At 32.8% G+C, this 20,270-nt stretch overlaps 3 protein-coding genes across 3 annotated transcripts; 2 read left to right on the forward strand and 1 right to left on the reverse strand.

The window, feature by feature from the left end:
* Positions 1–561: 561 nt before the first annotated feature.
* Positions 562–3,631, forward strand: LOC111459096 (probable polygalacturonase). The gene is made up of 6 exons (XM_023101850.1): positions 562–686; positions 935–1,273; positions 1,694–1,814; positions 2,307–2,481; positions 2,667–2,737; positions 2,818–3,631. Exons 1-6 carry the CDS (start codon positions 654–656, stop codon positions 3,522–3,524), a joined length of 1,446 nt encoding a protein of 481 aa, XP_022957618.1. The 5' UTR covers positions 562–653; the 3' UTR covers positions 3,525–3,631.
* Positions 3,632–3,832: 201 nt separating this feature from the next.
* LOC111459849 (protein REVEILLE 6-like) lies at positions 3,833–8,523 on the reverse strand. The gene is made up of 8 exons (XM_023102935.1): positions 8,219–8,523; positions 7,335–7,392; positions 6,773–6,896; positions 6,519–6,686; positions 6,133–6,237; positions 5,267–5,376; positions 5,054–5,113; positions 3,833–4,332 (listed from the first exon to the last, which is right to left on the reverse strand). The coding sequence occupies exons 1-8, from the start codon at positions 8,419–8,421 to the stop codon at positions 4,231–4,233; spliced, it is 930 nt and encodes a 309-aa protein (XP_022958703.1). The 5' UTR covers positions 8,422–8,523; the 3' UTR covers positions 3,833–4,230.
* A 2,581-nt stretch (positions 8,524–11,104) lies between these two features.
* LOC111459695 lies at positions 11,105–17,717 on the forward strand. The gene is made up of 8 exons (XM_023102713.1): positions 11,105–11,680; positions 12,059–12,153; positions 12,536–12,615; positions 13,717–13,758; positions 13,919–14,046; positions 14,737–14,917; positions 16,612–16,790; positions 16,863–17,717. Exons 1-8 carry the CDS (start codon positions 11,229–11,231, stop codon positions 17,368–17,370), a joined length of 1,665 nt encoding a protein of 554 aa, XP_022958481.1. The 5' UTR covers positions 11,105–11,228; the 3' UTR covers positions 17,371–17,717.
* Positions 17,718–20,270: the final 2,553 nt, after the last annotated feature.

A 20,270-nucleotide genomic window follows, 5' to 3' on the forward strand; every position in this document is an offset into this window, starting at 1 on the left:
TCGTTTCACATGTAGTGTTTATTCAATATTAGATGTAGAAACAATATTTTGAACCCAATTTAACTCAACGTATTCAATTATATTTAGTTATTTTAAATATTATATCTTAAATAAAAATCAATGATTTAAATCTTTATTTTTAAACTCAGCGAGCATAAAGCAATAATTTTTTTAATTTAATGGGCTTGCTCCTATTCATGTAAAAAAGAATCATTTTTCTACACATTTCTGGCTTAATTGGAGAGTGTAGACCATTTTTCATATTTAAAGAGATTTCAAGGGAAAAAAATAAACCTAATAAATAAAGAACTAAAAAAAGAAGAAAAGTTAAACCAAAGTTTCAAAATAATAATTGAGAATTAAATTTTTTTTTTTTTTTTTTTTTTTTTGTTAGGGGGAAACTTATTAAACAAATATTATGGAAAACAAAGGAATATAATCATAAAATGATTGAATAAAAAGCAAAAATCCCTTCCATTCTGTTCTTTCCTTCTACGTTATAGTTCCCTTAGGCGGATCAGTTTACTTATTTTGTTATGTAAATTCAACGTTTTTTTTTTCTGGTTTTTTTAAACAAATTTAATTCCAAAATTCTCCTATAAAATCCTCTGTTCTAATCTAAAAAACAATAAACACAAAAATCTCTTTCATCCATGGATCTTCCTCACAAACCCACAAAAACCCAAGTAATTTTCTTCCTCTGTTCTCTGTTTTCTTTCAGTTCATCAATGGGGTTTGCTTGTTCTTCTGAATTTCTCTGATTTTTCATTTGGGTTTTTGAAAATAATTTGTGGGTTTTTCTTAAATTTATTCAATGGGTTCTCTTTTCTCAAGAACAGTTGTTTTTTTTTTCTCTGGAAACGATCAGAAACAGAGTCTCGTTTATTTTCCTGAGAAACAAACAGAAAATGAATCATGTTTCTTTTTTCGACAGATTACAGCGGCGAGAATCTCGGTTGTGATTTTATTGGCATTGGTGAGTTTGGGCTCCGTTGATGGCAAAAAGTCGTGTCCGTTTTCGAGCTACTTGGAATTTCCGGCGATCAGTTGCCGGAAACACACGGCAGTGCTGACGGATTTCGGCGGCATCGGCGACGGAGTAACTTCAAATACGAACGCGTTTCGAGAAGCGATGGAACATCTCAGCACATTAGCGGTGGACGGCGGCGCCCAGCTGATTGTGCCACCCGGAAAATGGCTGACCGGAAGTTTTAATCTAACCAGCCATTTCACACTTTTTGTTCATAAAGATGCCCAAATTCTTGCATCCCAGGTACGACTCTACACTATTTAATATGAATTAAAATAATTATATGTTTTATTGGGATTTTTATTTTAATTATTTTATTTTATTTTTATTTTTATTTTTATTTTTATTATTTTATTTTATTTTTGCTCTCCTTGTTTTTAATTAAGTAGAAATGCTTAAAAAGTGGCAATAATTATTTTTCTAAAATGGAAATAAATTATTTAAAATTTGATGAGGTAATAATGTTACACATTTTTTACTAATAAAAATTAGTTTAAATATAAAGTAAAATAAAATAAGATTAAAGTCAAAACCCGTACTTAGGTTTTTGACTTATTTTGGTTGGATTTTGAAGTATACCTAATGGGACCCAATTTTGGGATAGTGATTCGATGCGGGTGAGAGTATTAAAAACTGATGGAGTTGGATAATCCAACGGTGCAGGATGAATCAGAATGGCCACTAGTAGAAGTTCTCCCATCTTATGGAAGGGGAAGAGATGCTCCTGACGGGAGATTCAGTAGCCTCATCTTTGGAACCAATCTCACCGATGTTGTCATCACAGGTAATAATATCTCTGGTTCTTTTTTTTTAGTTTTTAAAAAATAAATCCATTTGCCTTAACTTTTTAACAACCTTTTATATATATAAAAATAAATAAATAAAGAGTTAATTTAATAAATAATAAATACGAAGTTTAATAAACATTTTTTTTATTACATTAAGAATTGGCAATTTTGATCTTATATTAAAATACAAGTAAATAAAAATATTAGTATATTAATATAAAGTTTAAAGCCAAATAATAATGATTATTATTATTATTTTTAATTACGTACTAAGCACACCCTACTTTGAAAGCATTGTGTTATTATATACATTTAAATTATTAATATTCATAAATGAACTTAGTTTAAAAAAAAAATACTAAAAAACAATTATGGGAAACATGTTTTTATTATTAAAAAAAAAAAAAACAGACAGATTCCATTCCTAAACAAAAAATAAATAAATAGGGGAGAGTAATCTTGTACGTGTTGTTGCCGTGGTGGAGTAGGTAACAACGGCACGATCGATGGACAAGGGTCTTATTGGTGGGATAAATTCCACAAAAATGAGTTCAATGTAACACGACCGTACATGATTGAGATCATGTACTCCAATCAAATCCAGATCTCGAATCTCACTTTAGTCAACTCTCCGTCATGGTTTGTCCATCCGATCTACAGCAGGTTTGACCATATTTTCTTCCTCATATCTGGCATTAGAATTGGAAGATTCAAAAACTGGCAAATAAATATTGTATTTATTGATCTAAATTAATTTGTTTATCACAAAATTGTAAATTATTTAGTTTAATATAATATTTACTTTTTATTGAAATAGAAAAGCTTACATTTTACGGGGGAAAATGCAGAAATGTGATCATTCAAGGACTCACCATTCTAGCTCCAATCGACTCTCCGAACACCGACGGAATTGACCCAGGTTTTCTTCTTCATCTAAATTCTTGTGCCTTTTTCTTCCTCATTAACCCCTCTTCCTAATTATTCATTCAATTTTCACAGATTCTTGCATCAATACTCGAATTGAAGACTGCTTCATTGTCTCCGGTGACGACTGCATTGCTGTCAAGAGTGGATGGGACCAATATGGAATCCAATTCGGAATGCCAACCGAGGACCTCCTCATCCGCCGCCTCACTTGCATCTCTCCAGATTCTGCCGGCATTGCCCTCGGCAGTGAAATGTCCGGTGGAATCCGTAACGTCAGAATCGAAAATGTCACTGCAATCAACACTCAATCCGCCGTGAGAATTAAAACTGCCATTGGACGAGGTGGGTATGTCAAGGACATTTTCGTCCGACAAATGTTTCTATCCACGATGAAATACGTCTTCTGGATGACCGGAGACTACAAGTCCCATCCAGACGAGAAGTTCGATCCAAAGGCGCTGCCGGAAATTAAGAACATTAATTACAGAGATGTGGTGGCAGAAAATGTGACTTACTCAGCAAGATTGGATGGGATTTCAGGAGATCCATTCACCGATATTTGTATTTCAAATATAAAAATTGGACTAACAGCGAAGCAGAAGAAATTGCAATGGAACTGTACAAATGTTGAAGGATACAGTAGCGATGTGGTACCACCGCCGTGTGCTCCGCTGGCTAAGGAGGTGGTGAGTAGCGACGGATGTCCCTTCCCTGAAGATCGGCTGCCGATCGAAGACCTTAAGTTGATGACTTGCGTTACTAAAAATCATGCCACCTGAAAGCTTTAATTTTTTTTTTTTTTTGTACAATGGAATAAATGGTTATTTGCAATATACTTCGCTACAGAAAATAATTATCGATTTAGTTTAATAAATCCCTTTTTCTTGAAGTATAAATTTGATGGAAATTAGGAACTAAAGTGAACAATACAATACATAATCTAATTCTCTTTTTTCCATTTTTTAAATATTAATAATAAACTTAAACACAATTTAATAAACTACAAAAATAAAGATTAATAATGGATGAACACATGTTTTCTAAAAAACTCCACAAAGAAAAAAAAAAAGAACATTCACGACCTACGAAGTCCCAGGTGAATTTTATGGGTATTATTGCCTTTAACTCGAAGGTGAAAAAACAAGGAAAAATAAAGAGCATTGTTTACAAAATGAACTGCCAAAACTTGAATATACTGGGCCTCCCTACCTAAGGGCTATACAGCACTATTTCAAGGGCTCTCCATCTATACAAACAAAGGCCACGACAGAATGTGGTTGTTATGTTATATACATGAGCCTCATCAACATATCAACATAGCACAGTAGATAAAATATATAATTATAAGCAACCTCACAACATCGCTTACATGATCGGTATCGTGCTAATTATTTTCAGGTAGTCCCTCAGCATCAGTCAGCATTCTGTTCGTGTTGTTAAAGGACGTATGCATAGCAGTATGCTGTTCATCAGTTCCTCCCGTGCCTAGTTGGATACCAAACTGGGTTTATGATCAGTGACATACTTGTTGACGTCGCCATGCGGGATTGGTCCCGAATCGATCTCGTAGGAGGACAGCAACTTCCTCTGCAAAGGGAAGAAAAACATATTAAGCACGTGCAAGGCTAATTTCAATAACATCTTAGAAGGAAATCATATTACACTAATGAATAGTTTGCAGCAAAACGAAGGAAAGCCTTATAGTTCATCATAAAAGCTGTATGCTGCCTAGTTTCATGCAAAATAACTACGTATGTAGTCCCTAACATATTTCATAATAAACGACTCAGGCGTCACGGATACAAGATTTTTTATGCTATGCTTACTAGAAATATCTAGAAACCACATCGAAATTAAAACAACTAATTCAACAAAGATGTCTGAAGAATCAATTTTAAATTGGATTTGGCTTCATAATAAGGTCTAGAAAAGACCAAAGCGTAAACAGCCTTGATAATGGAAAGATTTGGCAGAAAGAGGTAAAAAAATTATTCCCCTACCCTGTAAAATAAAAGAGATACTCCACGTTCTATAACTGTGTTTCAGTATGTAATAGTAACATCCCAATTCATGTCCTAATTCCAGTTCGGTGAAACCGAAATACAATGTCCACAGGTCGCAGCCTTGATACGACCCCTCAAAACAAATCATGAAAATAAATGTAAAAATAATAATAATAAAATAAAATAAAAGATTTTGAAGGTATCTAAAAGACTAAAATTTTGTTAGTTCATTTTTCTATATCACTTCTCCACCCATCAAAGCACAAAATGTAGTCAAAAAAAGCTAAAGGATGATTTGTACTTACATGATCTTCAAAATCAGGACCGATCAAATTAATGGATAAGTTTCTCATCAGCAGCAGGACCTACATGGAAGAAATAAATATTATTTAGTCAACCATGTATATCACATATTTTTTTATTTGTGAACTACAATTGCTCTAAATTTTCATACAGTCTTTAGACAACTAACAACCGTGTTACTAAGTAAAGAGGGAAAAAAGTGTAGAAAATCATACAGTTTCAACATCGATTGGGTCCATCCTCTTTAACTTTTGCAGATGACCTGATGCGTTTGGGTCGAAGACACTACCAATGAAACTGTAAACCTGAGCGAAATCTGGCAAAACTGCACGACAAAAGGACATTTAAGTATCGAGAAAAACAACAATACACAGGAAATAGGGATTAAAGATTCACTACAACCATTAAAATAGCTTTGTAGGAACTCATGCCACCAGAAAAATGAGAAAAAAAAACATCAAAATGATAGAGAAATAAAACATAACACCAGAGTTCACAAAGATTGTCCAACTCCAAAGTCCAGAAAAGTCAGATTGTCTAATTTTCTTTTTACTGGCTACTCATGATACTACAGTTATAATTACATGCTCTTAATACAGAAGGCCTCTAACTAAATGGTCAAAAATCAAGATGCTCCTTCACAAAAATTTCTTTTGTGGGCATTGAGAATGTAGACTCTGTATAACAAATCTTGATCGAGTTCTTGAATCACTTGAAGAAATTATACAATATAATAAAAACGATGCAATATCTTAATTATGAGCAAGTACTCAAAAGTGTGAGAATACACAAACGATTACATATTTTCTCTAGACTATGCATATCACTAGCACCATGCTTCTAAAAACATGCATGGATAGTTATGATTGACTGATACATTCCAGATCCCTGATTCTTCCATGTATTTCCCTACTTCCATGAAGAGTAGCAATTGAGCACTTCAAGCTAATTAATGAGCTTAATGATTAAAGTAGGAAGGATATATACCCACATTTTCATATATAATAGTTCAAAACAATCTCAAACAATTATCAATATAATAATATAATTTGAAGTACATGCAAAAGAATGAGAGGATCACCTCTAAGAGAATGATTGTTACTTCCTTGGTCAGTTGTTTCAACGAGAGGGAGTGCTTTTGAAGGGCTTTCAGTACTACTGCAACAAATATTTGTCGTTGTTGGCACTGCATGCACATATAAACCAAACAAAGCATTACATCTGTAAACATTTTATAGAACACTATAATGATAGAACCTAGGCACATGAAGAACGTCACATAATCCTAAGATGCCTGCATCCTAGACACCTCATATTCCTCTCCCTCCAAATTTCCCGTGCATGGTAGCCTAGATTGTATCATGATAGGTTTTTTAAGGCATCTAATTAAACCCATCTTATCTCGTTCCTATTGTAAGAAGTTATGAAAAAATGATTGCAATGCATCTAATAATTAGCCTTTGGTACCTTGTGCGGAATTGGGTGGCTGAACAGAGTTCACCATCCAAGAAGATACAGCTCCACCTGTTGCCGGACATGCAGGTATTGAAGATGATTCTGGCCTTCTAATGCATCCAGGTTCAACTAGAGGAGACGTTGACGGAAATGACCCCGACACTTGAGAAGGCATGGCAACTGACAAATAGTACACATGAAGTTTGTGAGCCACTGTCACAACAATGTCATGTGGTGCCAAGTACAGTGAAGACGGGGAAACTAACCATTTTTTGAAGCCTTCTGAGGATATGGATGGGCGGCTTTCCTCTTTGGTCGTGGAGGTGGCAAATGCTCACCTCCTCCAGTTTTCTGAACTTTTAAGAAGTACTTCTGTGCATGACTGCGTATCTGTAGAGGGCAACATTTTCTTAGTTTGTCATTCATAAATTAACAAGTATGTGAAAAATCGCACAAGCCACCTTGACCTGTAATGATTGTTACAATTGCACCCATGAATTGTAAAAATTAAACTCTCAAAGTTATGAAGTTAACTTCATTAAAAATTATTGCTTAAAAGGTTATAATTGGACAGTCTATGGTCTTATAATTACAAATATAGTTTATATGCTTAGATTACACGTAGCAAGTGTTGTTTTCACCAACATATAAGGTGTTATTATGGGTTGACAAAAGCAAATTTAAACAAAGAAATAAAAGGGCTTGCTCAATTAGATAAGAGTTCAAGGGTTGTGGGTGCATTTTGAACCATCAATATAGTTCAGAAGAGTTCACTCAACACCCCCAAAGAACGTAAATTGCAAATAACAGAGATTAGGCATTAATTACCTGTATAACAGTTTTTGATCCAACAAAAGCTTCAATCTTCTTCCAATCACGATCAAAACTGGATATGGAGTGGCAAAAATATTAGTGAACCGTACGTTAGACATCTGTCGAGGAAAGCGCAAAGGAGAAAAAAAAAGCAAGTAGTAACGCAGTTAAGTTCCCACTTGGTCTCTCCATTTCCAACTTTTAAATGGCCAAGCATATATCATATTCTAATCACATCAGAGTTAAAGAATTTAGATTCACAAATTAACTTCTGTTCCATTAACAACGAAAGCCCAATATCTCTAGCTTTTCCACCTTTTCTGGTGCCTAATAACGACCCTCACAACCTCAATATCCCCTTTCTTTTCTAACTTTACTAATGCCTAATACCAAGTCGGATCAATTATCAGTCCTACACGTAGGGAAAAAACGAACATATTATTTCCTAGTAAAGCGGAAGCAGATAAACTAAATAAGAACAATCAAAAAGCAAGTGGTAGATTCCACAAACTTTTAACTACAGAATGTTCCTAACACCTTCTGACAACCAGATAGAGCCGAAAACCACTTCACCCATCAAAATCCTACTCAAACCCCCACCACTTCGGTTTCAATTACAAATCCAATAATATTCACTACTTTCCATTAACCAACCATTCCTAATTTCTCACACTTACCACAACATCACAAACCGCCCAAATTTCAACCACTAAAACCCAAAATTATCCCCTAATCCCACACGTTTCTCACATTTCCACCGCCACAGAGCTCCAACTCAAAAATCCAAATACCGAAACAAAGTCTTCCACACAAAACAAAGAGAAATATGCATCAAATTGAAAACCCTAAACAAGAAAGGAACCAATAGAATTGAGTTAAAACACGGACGAAAAACATACAGCTGAAGCGCTTCAAGGAACTTGTCGTGCTCAGGCTCAGTCCAGCTCTCTCTAGACTTGGTAATTGTGTAGGGCTTACGAATCTTCTTAGACATATCCTCCGACGCCGCCATAGTGGTGGCAAACGGTCCCAGCCCCGGCAACGCCATTCCCGACGGATCCAAATAGAACCCCTCAGAAGGATTCGGATTGTTCGAAACCATAGAAGAAGAAGAAGAAGAACACAACGGAGAATGAAAGTCGTTCAGGTTTTTACACACAAATGAAAAAAACGATAGAGAACAAACGAAAATGCGGCTCGACCATGGGCGGTTTCAGAATTTATAGATAAACTCGAGCTTTTATCGCCTGCAATTACTTCGAGTTGGAATCACGAGTTCAACAAATCAGCAATCGAAACGTGGCAGCATTGGTTTTAATTGTAAAATAGTTGTGAAAACTTTATAAAAATATTTTTTAAAGAAAAAAAAATCTATTTATCTACACTTATAAAATTTTCTTTTTTTATTTCATGTTTTTTTTTTTCTTGTCTCGCAAAAAAAAAATAATAATAAATAAATAAATATAGTTTGGAAATATTTCACAGCAACAAAATTTAAAATATGGCAATTTTGTAAAATTGTTTAAATAAATGGTTTACTTTTTAATTTATTTTTAAGAAAATTAACAATTGACATTTTCACTTTACTTTCCAAACTTAAATAAGATTTTTTTTAATAAAATTTTATTTACTACTATTTTTTTATGTAAATTAATTCTTATTTTTTTTATCAGACTATCTATAATTTAATTTATTATAAATGTAATGATGTTTAACATAGTCGTTTAATCTTAACAATAAAGTCATAATGATGCATCTCTTTACGCACGTATTTAATAATACATTCCTTAAGTAATAAGGGATAAAAAAAAATTCCGAAGTAGAAAAATTAAATCAAAATTATTTTTATTAATAAAAATAGTAATATTAAAATGTAATAAAGCCTTTTTATAAAAAAAAAAAAAAATAGTAATTCCCATGTGTTGCGGTGGGTGAGGTGCAAGGGCTTACCGTGTTCCGTGTCGTAGTGAATAAAATCTCATGCACGAGAGAAGTAGAAAATGTGGAAAGTCGGTGGAGGTTGAATTTGAAAGTAACGAGGATGGGACACGTGTCACCAAACTGCCCCTACTTTTAACCTCCATTTATTTTTGTGATTTATGTTACCAATACAACCTTGAAATGTTCGTGTTTTTTTTTATATAAAAATTAAATTAAATATATCCGTTTTTTTTTACCTTTATTACGCCGAGATTTATTTTTTACCCGTGAATGTTGAAAGTCCAATTTTTACAATTTTATTTTTAATAAATTTATTTTATACAATTTGGTTGGAGTTAACAGTGAGGTATTCGTACTTTTAAACTGACCTCTTAATTAAAAATTACATTTTTAAAGATGAATTAAGATCGGAAAATGTTTAATTTTTCTAAACAAAAATGGTTAGGGTATAACGAGTAATTGATGTTTTTCAAGATATATACCCACAATATTTTGACTAATTTAATTATGCATATATGTTTTTTGAACTCTTTATTAAAAAAATATATTTTTTTTAATAACATAATAAACTAAATGTATCTAAATTTATAATTTAATATAATTTTTTTACGGTACTTCGAATTAAGATATTATATTCACATTAATTTAGTTGTTTTTTAAAATATACCTTTTTAATCCAAACTTTAATAATCTACAACATTATAGTTAATGTGTGAGGTATTATCCATCTATGTTTAAGGATGATTAAAAGAGTATATAAATAAAATAAAGGAAAAAAAAAAGACTGATGGATTAACTTGACTAAAATACTGTAGCAATAAACATTGTTTTATTTAATTTAATTAATGAATTTTGATTATATTCTTACTTCTAAAGTTTAATGTCTTTTGTGTAGTTCAAATTATTTATTATTTATTTCGTATATAGTTTGAGGTAGCTCGTAAATAATTTATTGTAGATATCCTTCATCTTCAACTATCCAACTTAATCGAATTAATTAAAATATTTGTACATTATTTTCAAAAACATTCATAAATGTTTTAATACATTTAAATTTAAAATTAATTTTTTTTAAAAATATTCTTAGGTAATTTTGGAGAGTAACCGTTTAATATTTTATTTTAATAATATTTTTAAAATTTTAATATATTTAAAAAATACCCTTAAATTTAAAAAATTGAAGGATACTCCTCCACTTTTTAAAAAATATATATATAAAAAATACCTCTAAAATTTTAAAAGTAGCACTAATACTTTTAAATAAAATAAAAAATAAAAAAGAATTTTACAATCAATATACAGTTGAAAATCGTTTATCTCTAAACTTTTAATGTTAATTTTAAAATATCAAGAGTATTTTTAAAACACGATACTAATCATGAGCATACTTTTTAACTTTTTAAAAAAGTTGTAAGGTATTAATAAAATTTGTAAAAACTAAACCGTATTTTTTAAGTATTTAAAATTAAAAATATTTTAGATCCAAAATGAACGGTTAATATATATTTTTTATTCTTCAAAAAATTTAAAAATATTTTTATTAATTTAGCATCTATTTGAAGATGTTACATATAATCCAAGTATTGATTCTTTTTTTTAATTTCTTCACTTTTACTTTTGTGTAAATTGACATATCTACCCTTGCCCTTACTTTGTCTTTTCTTGACCGTTCTATTTCTCTCCATTGTATCATCTGCCCAAATACGTCAGCAAACAGTGGCCTCACTTCCTCATTTGACCTAGAAACTTCTTTTACTTTCATTTAACAAATTATTTTTAGATTATAATTTATATAATATTTTTACGAATATTACAAATAGATATTTTTAAAATTATTTAATTTTGATAATCCTCATCCCTCCTTCTTCACCTCCCCCTTTCTCTCCCTCCAACCCCAAGTTAAAAATGGCGCCGAGAGTCTAGAGCCTAATACAGCTGGTCGCATCAGAAGGAATCTGCCAAGCTTTCATGGCCTTCCAGATTGAACCTCCCAACGACCACCACGAACACCGCCCAATTAAATTCATTACCCACTTCTTCAATTCCGCTACCTCCAATTTCTGCGCCCTTTTCGCCAATCCTCAATCAATTCCGCCATTTTCCCTGCAACCATCCTCTTCTCGTCTATGCATTCCGGTCGCATTCCCTGTCCCTCGAAAACCCCCTTTGTTCACTCATTCACGTTTTGATTCTACTCATCCTGACCTTGACTCCTCCAAATCTTCGCCTGTTAAGGGTTTGTCTTCATCGCCCGAGTTCGGCTCTGGTTTTCCGTCGACGCTGAGGATTTCAAGTCTTAATTCTAATGGAAAAGCTGGCGGCCCTGCGTTTGTTGGCCAGGTCTTCAGTATGTGCGACCTTTCTGGGACTGGTCTTATGGCAGTCTCGACGCACTTCGATATTCCTTTCATTTCCAAGAGGTTCTCTCTCTATCTCTGCTAGTTTAAGATTGAATCTGTAATTCTTTTGTCCCTAGACTACCCTTCATGATTGGTTTAGATTGATAATTATATGTTGTAAGGGAGGTGAGATTGAAGCTAGGTTTGAGAGGGTAACAAGTAACATGTTGGTTTAATTTTCCGTTCGATAGAATCTGGTTGATTTATATGTACGCTCCAGGCACAATCTATTCCAATTTAATGACTGTTATCATTATGATGTTGGCTTTATAATCCCTTGGATTTTTTTTCAATTTTGCTTAATTATTTTTAGTTATTGAAACTGAAGAAAAAATGCAATGTTGCTATCAACTATTAGTACTGTTCTGAGTGAAGCCATCTCTTATTTGTCTATTCCAGAACTCCAGAGTGGCTTAGGAAGTTGTTCTCAACCATTACTAAGAGTGAAAGAAATGGCCCTATATTCCGCTTCTTTACTGATTTAGGTGATGCAGGTATTGGCTCATTTAATTTTGTTCTTGCTACTCTTTATCCTCGTTTCTTTTGCAGTATTTATGGACTTTCCAGACTTCCAAATGCATTTGGAACAAACTACATTTAAGAATAAGAAATTTTGAAGCAAGCATTGGCTTGTATCTATTCTCCAATGTCAGCAACTTATCTTCACAATTGTTAAAAGCATTTCAAACCATTGAAATTTCACCCTTATTCTGTTTTCTAACAGTTGCTTTACGATTCTGGAAAACCTGTTTGTCTTGGAGCATCTCCTTCGAGTTTTGTCATTGTTTTCCATGTTTTAGTATCTTAATATTGACTTCTCAATTTTACTTCATCCATTAGCAGTGCATCCTGACTCAATTTTTTTTTTCTTCTTAGTTACATATGTTAAGCGATTGAATATTCCAAGTGCTGTGGTGGGTGCATGTCGTCTTGATTTGGCATACGAGCATTTCAAGGTATTAAATTTAGTATCGGTGGACCAATCTTAATTTATTGGTTGGATTGTATCTTTCAAATTTCTGTGTAATCAGGTTCCTTTTCTGTTTATCCCATGCTCATTTAAATTGCCTATATAGTGATTGCATACTCTTTTTAGTGGTATCGGTAGCTATGGTTTGATTTATTTGTGTTCTATGAGCAATTGTCATATAATCACATTGTGAGTAAATTAATCACATGTACAGGTTACCTTGATTTCACATACGACCTTCTGTTGTTATTGCTTCATTTGGTTGGAGAGTTTAAGTGGTGTGATTGCCAAGGTTAAAAAAAATGATGTCCCAACGTTAGTCTTCAACTGAACTGGTGTTTGTTATGCCATAAAGCTGAAGAAAATGTTGGAAACTTGTTTTCACACTGCTGGACGGTGAAAATGTTGGGAATTTTTTTTTGGAACAATTCCATATCCTGGGCTATGGGACAAACAGCCAACGAAAATCTTAATCCAATTCTTGTCTGGCCATAGATGGAATCACGGACAAGGAATATTTGGGTGGAACAGAATTCTAGAATTTTTAATGGCGCAAGAGGAGTCGGAGGAATTGATTTTTTTAAAGATTTGTACTTCTGCACATTCTTTGTTTAACTCTTTCTTTAATTTTTCTTCTTTTGAGAAAAAAAAAAAAAAAAAAAATCTCTCTGACAAAAATATGTCATTGATTCATTTTGACATTTTGTTCATGAGAGTGTATAACCATGAGATACTGTGTTTCATTATGCATACCTAATTGGGTTGGCTATGTAAACAATAAAGGATTTAAAGGGAGTAGGTTCAAGCCATAGTAGCCACCTACTTAGGATATAATATCCAATGAGTTTCCTTCGCAACCAAATGTGTAGGGTTAGACGGTTGCCCTGTGTGAATAGTCAAGATTCACACAAGCTTGTTCAAATACTCACGAATGTCAGAAAAATAAAATAAAATTATACAAACTTTTTTGGTTGTTGAACTAATGCATGGTTGTACTAAATTTTCCAGGATCTGTTGACGATGTGCTACTTGATTTTTGGACATTGTTTTCCATGACCTAACTTCTGAAGTTACTTGTATCATGCAGGAAAAACCTCATTTATTTCAGTTCATTCCAAATGAGAAGCAAGTATGATTTTTCTTATCTGAAGCAAGAAACTTTCATTAACGCAAAAATATATAAAAAAAAATGTTACTAGGATCAAGCATGCTAGTCAAATCCATCAGCTAGAATGTCATGACAGTTACTCATGCCCTTAGCCCTTGAATGATTTTTTTCTAACGTATAGGTTAAAGCAGCAAACAAGCTTCTTAAAGGCCTACCTGAAAATGGTGGGAGCAAAAAGATTGATGGTGTTCCTGTTTTCAGTGCCCAGAACTTGGATATTGCAATAGCAACTACTGATGGGGTACAGTGGTATGTCATTTTCTCATGTTAGTTATGCAGTTTTTGCTACGGTGAGTTAGTACATTGTTACAACTTGTAAAAGCTGGTCCTTAACATGTCATATATTCACTATATGACTTAAAAAATCAAAAGGTGTTCTTTCTTTTGCTTTTGCCTCTAAGAACGGCCATTGTTAATATTTACTAATTACCGTAGGGAGTGTGTTTGTAAGACAATATGAGATGGGTTGAGGAGGGTAGCTTAGTTTGAAGACGATATGGAAAAGCATGCAGAGAAGAAATCTCTTAAAGGAAGAATACTTGCACAAGATAAATTGGGATCTTCGAAAAGAATTATCCTTCTCATTTACAATTCTTTTTTTTAAAAAAACAAAGATTTGTTTTAGTTCATTACTTTATCACCACCAAAACCCCCTTATGTGAGGATCAAATAATAGCTTTCCTTTCCCTTTTCTTGGCCCTTTTTCTGTTTTTAAATTGCTAATTAGGTTCATTTAATAGGACGACTGGTTTGGGATAATCCATCTCCTCTTTTTTTATGATCTCTCACTATTAATATAATTCTCAGTTTCCTTTCCTCTTTTTCTTTTTTGTTGCATTGTCGTTGCTTTTCTCTGATCATTTTTCTCGATCTGCTCAATAATTTTTGGAACTTTTTCTCGGCATATTTTATCTTTGGTATTTTCATTTTGTTATTCAGGTACACTCCTTATTTTTTTGATAAAAACATGCTCGATAATATTCTTGAAGAATCTGTTGATCAGCATTTTCATGCTTTAATTCAAACTCGGCGTTTGCAGCGCCGAAGGGAAATAACTGATGATAATGCAGCAGCAGAAGTGTTTGAAGAGATGGGCGATAGTTTGTTGGAGCCTCCAGAGGTATGATATTCAATAATCTGCTATAATTCTTGAACATTTTATTGTGAGGAGGTACTAGGTATTTAATTTATTTCTTAAGACCCAGCATTTTGACGACCTTTCTAATTCTTGAGCGCAAAGGGACTAGCTTCTTATCTTACAATGTCTGGCAGCGAGGGAACTTGTGGAATATCATATCAACCCATTTCAATCTCAAGAACATACCCTAATTGTATTATAGCCTTTTGAATTTCAATCTCAAGAACATACCCTAATTGTATTATAGCCTTTTGAGAAGGCTATCTCTCTGCCACAAACTAATTCCCATAATTCTACCTACCCTATATTCCCTAACACCCTCTATTTGTAACCGTCAATGCAAATCAACTTCTCAGTAATTACAAATACGTTGGTGCTGATCTTCCTAATAATATTCCCACCTTTTCCCTATTATAATTTTTGCAAAACATCGAGATCCTGTTTATGTGAACCCAAAGTATTGAATAGCCTTCTTTTAGGGGGCGGTGGTTGGTTGGGTCGTATTTGGCTTGAATATTTTCATTTTCCTTTCGATGGTAAAAAGGAATAATGGATTTTTTTAGTTCCCTTCCATAGCTCTAAGTAAACATCAGATATAAAAAAGGCTTTTAAGCAAACATATATAAGAGGTATGCTATCTTTTTTTGAGAAGGGAAACAAAATTCAATGATAAATGAAATAAAATCGAGTGTAACCTCCAACCCCTAGAGGTATTACTAGAAGGAACAAGTTGCTTTATAAAAGAAAAGATATCAATAAACTTCTATGAAATGGTTTCATGGGATTTAGTCAATTGTGTTAATTGTGGAATATCATTCAGAAATAGGAATCCCAAATTTAGAAGTTAAAAAGAAGATAAGCTATAATTAGAAAATGGTGTTTACATTTACACCAATACAATGCTGAAAAAGAATTAAGTCCATAAAAGTATCAAAATTGGAGAAAGAATCCTTAAATGTTCTTCCATTCCTCTCGCCCAAAGAAACCATAGGAAAGTTATGTTTAATGCAAGCCACAAAACCTTCTTGACTCCATGGAAAGGATGACCCACAAAAGTTGAGGCTAGAAAGTCATAAATGTCGTTAGGCTAACTAAGAGTTGCCAAAAGCATGAAGGATCATGTTTCAAAATCTCGTAGCAAAGGAACAATGGCCAAAAAGATGTCATTCGCAAATGGAAGAACACATAGCACACCTGATGGAGATGGATAAATATGAGGCCTTTGCATTATGTCCGTAGTATTGATTGCTTCAAGGCTAAGCATCCAAAGAAAAATTTTAATCTTTTTAATAGAATTATTTCAAATCACCTCATAAAGATTATGGTTATGTAATGCATGATTTGTTGTATCCACAAGATCTCTCATAAGAGATTTAACAGTAAATGAACGAGACTGGTTGGCTGCAATCTTAAATAACGGAAGATGGAATGTTTGAATGCTTGAAAGAACTGGTTGTGCCAAGTTTATTCAGCCTTTTTTTAAAAAAATCTATTTTGAAGTTAAACGGAGGTTTTTTTTTTTTTTTTTTTTTTTTAACTTGTTTGGCTTGTTAGAAGGATAATGGCTTATACTCCCAATTTTTATACTTTTCTGGGTTCTGAAAAATATTGTCCTTGGATTGACTACTGAGCAGTGTTCACCTACATTCACTGTCTCACATATTCTTCCCTATTAGGTTCAAGAAGTGATGGATGAGATGGGCAACCTTGGAATACCCTTGAATGTCATCTCTAAGGTTGCTGAAATGCAGCTTCTTTATACTGTTGATAAAGTAATTCTTGGAAATAGGTGGTTGCGTAAGGCTGTTGGTATTCAACCCAAATTCCCTTACATGGTCGATTCATTTGAGAGAAGGTATGTGACCAGGTTTCTATGAACCAAACAATTTAAACGAACAGGTTTAATGCAATTTTTTTTCTTTCTCAGGAGTGCTGCTTCTCTCTTAAGAATCTCAGAGTCTGCAAGTGGTCTTACTAACTCTAAATCGGTGAAGGAGACCAAAGAACTTCAGTATACTAGTTCATCACCTCTAGATATTCAAGATAATAGGGAAGCCAATCAAGAACCTAAACAACGTTCCTTCAATCCTTTTAGAAATTTGTTTAGTCATCTGTGGTCAAGACGACGTCAAAGAGACGACTTTCCTCAGGAACAGGCAAAGCAAAATGTGCAGCCAAGTCCTTTTCTCCCCAAAATAACAATGGTTGGCATCTCTACTGGTGAATCAGGGCACATGAGTAAAGCCAATTTAAAAAAGACAATGGAAGATTTGACTAGAGAGCTAGAGAATGTGGATCAGGGAAATGCTGCTAATCATAATGAGTATGAACTCAACAATGAAGAAAGGGATCCATTATTTGTTGCAAATGTTAGTCATTTCAGCTCTGGCTTGGCAAAGGCAGGCTCAGCACGGTGGGTTCGGGGAAATGATTAGAGGTCCTTTCTAACATTTTGCATCTGAATAACTTTCTCGACAACTAAATTTCTCCCAGATGCGGAGAGCAGGATGCGAAGTTATGGCATACTTCCCTTACCGGGGGGTAGCTTTTCAGTTTGCCAAATGTAAAATCAGACTTGCATTTCATATCCGGTGCTGTGTATGGTAGTAGTTGCATAGATAGATCGAAAATGGTATGTGTGTGTTATATCAACAGAATGAAATGCTAAAGAGGTAGAAGGAAAGACCCCTCTTATTTTTTTCAGACAATTTTGAGCAATAATGAGATGGGAATTTTGGCTTTTAAGAACAAGAAGTTGAATGTATAAATACAAATGTTTAACTCAAGGATTTGCCTTTCATGATCTTCAATAAGCTGCAGGATCAGTCGTCTGCAATTTTGGATCAACAATCATGACAGAACCAAGCAGTGTGAGAGGAAGAGAGGCTGTTGCTTGTAAGTACTACAAACCTTTGTTTTGCCTACTCTTCTCTGTTCTCTAATCTACATGGTTCCAAAATTGCAATGATTGTTTGTTCAATATCAGTGGTCTATCTATTCATGTTTTGTTGGAACTGTTCTGTTAGCTTCCACACATAATGAATTTAAAAGAATGTCTGAAAGATTAGATATTGCCTCCTTTTTATGGCCAAGCATTTACTGAAACTTGCTATGTTCATGAGTTGTGATGGCCTTGTCCCAGCTTTGGCTACAAGATGACGGCGTTGGATGCATCAAACAAGCAGAATTTACCATATGAAGGAGAGAGCAGTCCGGAGAACACCAAAAGCAAAGCAATGATAGCTGAAAGAATGAGGTATGGAATTGTTAGTAGTGGGTTTGCTTTGTCTTGTTAGTGGATTTAATGCCATTCATATCCTTTTCAATAGTGTTCTGCACTTTCTTCTTACAGTGGCTCATATTAAAGCTTCTAGTCTGTTTTTCTTTATGTTATGACTGAGATTAGAAGTACTTTTTGTTGGACATGACCATTTTGTTATTATTATACATCCGAATTATTAGCGGGTCTGCTATCTGGTGGATTCGATCCACGTAGGTCGGCCTAGTAGTCAACTAGAGTCGTACAAATAATAGAAAACTCGACGGGTATAGATCTAAAGTCATTGTGACTACCTACCTAGAATTTTATACCCTATGAGTTACTTTGAAAACCAAATCTCATAGGTTCACATGGTTGTCTCTCGAGACTGGTCAAGATGTGTATGATTGGCTAAGAAGTTGCGAATCTCGAGAAAAAAAGCAATGTTCAGTTCAACAAACTTTACATACATGGGGAATATTTAAGCGGGTTAAGGTAAAAAATTGTCAAACTATCATAAACAACGAACCAACTTATTTAATAATAAAGTTCTGATTCAACCGATAGGAACATACCTAATTACAAATAGAAAGTTTTACTTTCGAGTGTCATTTTGGAATATTTATCTAAAAATAAAGTACACCAAAATCAACTAATTTTGACAGAAGTCATGTTTGTGTGTGATGAATTACTTAACATCTAAAATAATAATACCTTACAAACAGCAAAATATCAATTATTTATTTTTGTGTTCTTGAAACTGTTTTAAAATTTTTGCTATTTCTAGAGTATGTCTGTCTTTACGGTTTAGGGAATATTTCTTTTTTCTGCCAAATAATAATAATAATTTTTTTAAAAAAATATGATTAGAATTGAACCATTACTGGGACGATATTCCTGCCATTCAAATGTTTATAGAGCTACGATACATTGTCGGATAATTGGGACTAACGATCCTTTGTTGGGTCTTTAACGTTCTCATATTAAAGAACGCTCTATACTTAAACTCATCTATGAACTATATGTTCATCGTAGCATGTTGTCAGGGCGATCATGACGATTTTAATATCCAATTTTATTTGCCTAACTCACTCTTTTTAAATTCTTCCATTTAATTTGGCGTCATGTATTTATTGCAAGAAAAGAAAATAATTAGTATATTTAATGTTGAAATTGATTATAAATCCATTTATTATTTGTTTAGGGTTTGGTGGTACACATATTTAAATTCTTAAATGAAGTTAATATAAGTTGTTGTCCTAAATTATTTATTGCTAAAACGTGAGTAACAAGTTTCGAGAGATATTATTCAACTTTGCATGTTGGAGTTATTTATTAATTCTAATTATGCATACTTTATTGCAAATTTTTAATTGTATATTTTTCATATAATAATAATAATAATAATAGACAAATTAATTTGATATGACTATGATGAGATCATTTTTACAAATTTCAAGTCTTTTTTTTTATAATAATAATATAAATTGTCTTTCTATGAAATTTAAATTTGAATTTTTCTTATAAATTAAGAGAAATTTGACATAGTAATTAAAGAAAATAATAATAATATTTTTTTTATTTAAACTAGAGAAAATAGTATATCGGCGAAAAAAACGCATCAAATTAAAAAAATAGTAATACCCGTCTTATTTCTTCTAATATACCGTCTTGTTTTTTGTGTACTAAACTTAGACGGTATATTAATTTACACTCGACTACTAACAAATAACTTTATTAAAATATTTAAGTTTTGAACGCTCTCGATGATTTTATTATTTTTTTAAAAATTCATTTAAAAAAGAAATATTTTTAAAATTTAGGTATTAAAATATCATAAAGAAACGGAATCTCTTGCAACAAACTTTTCCAACATTGACCTTTGGGTGAAAAAGACTTTACATTGCAATAATTAATAACAAGACAATGAAACATACCAAAACAATAATAATAATTCAAAAAAAAATTTGATTTTTTTTTTTATTAAAAAGAAAACATGTTTGGATTCTGTTCTTAATGTTTCGGCTTTTCATTATAAAAAAAAAAAAAAAAAAAAAAAAAAAAAAAAAAAAAAAA

This window comes from Cucurbita moschata, unplaced genomic scaffold (genome assembly GCF_002738365.1).
Source record: "Cucurbita moschata cultivar Rifu unplaced genomic scaffold, Cmos_1.0 Cmo_Scf00022, whole genome shotgun sequence".
In the NCBI taxonomy this organism is placed as follows: Eukaryota; Viridiplantae; Streptophyta; class Magnoliopsida; order Cucurbitales; family Cucurbitaceae; genus Cucurbita; species Cucurbita moschata.

Excerpts from the sequence above, each read along its gene's own strand:
- LOC111459096 (XM_023101850.1), top strand. The coding sequence starts at position 654 with ATGGATCTTCCTCACAAACCCACAAAAACCCAA. Across the intron at positions 1,274-1,693 it reads CCCAAATTCTTGCATCCCAG|GATGAATCAGAATGGCCACT; the intron begins GTACGACTCTAC and ends CCAACGGTGCAG. Across the intron at positions 2,738-2,817 it reads CACCGACGGAATTGACCCAG|ATTCTTGCATCAATACTCGA; the intron begins GTTTTCTTCTTC and ends CAATTTTCACAG.
- LOC111459695 (XM_023102713.1), top strand. The coding sequence starts at position 11,229 with ATGGCCTTCCAGATTGAACCTCCCAACGACCACCACGAACACCGCCCA. Across the intron at positions 14,047-14,736 it reads ACTACTGATGGGGTACAGTG|GTACACTCCTTATTTTTTTG; the intron begins GTATGTCATTTT and ends TTTGTTATTCAG. Across the intron at positions 16,791-16,862 it reads GTCGATTCATTTGAGAGAAG|GAGTGCTGCTTCTCTCTTAA; the intron begins GTATGTGACCAG and ends TTTCTTTCTCAG.
- LOC111459849 (XM_023102935.1), bottom strand. The coding sequence starts at position 8,421 with ATGGTTTCGAACAATCCGAATCCTTCTGAGGGGTTCTATTTGGATCCG. Across the intron at positions 6,238-6,518 it reads GCCACCCAATTCCGCACAAG|TGCCAACAACGACAAATATT; the intron begins GTACCAAAGGCT and ends ATGTGCATGCAG. Across the intron at positions 4,333-5,053 it reads GTCCTGATTTTGAAGATCAT|AGGAAGTTGCTGTCCTCCTA; the intron begins GTAAGTACAAAT and ends TTCCCTTTGCAG.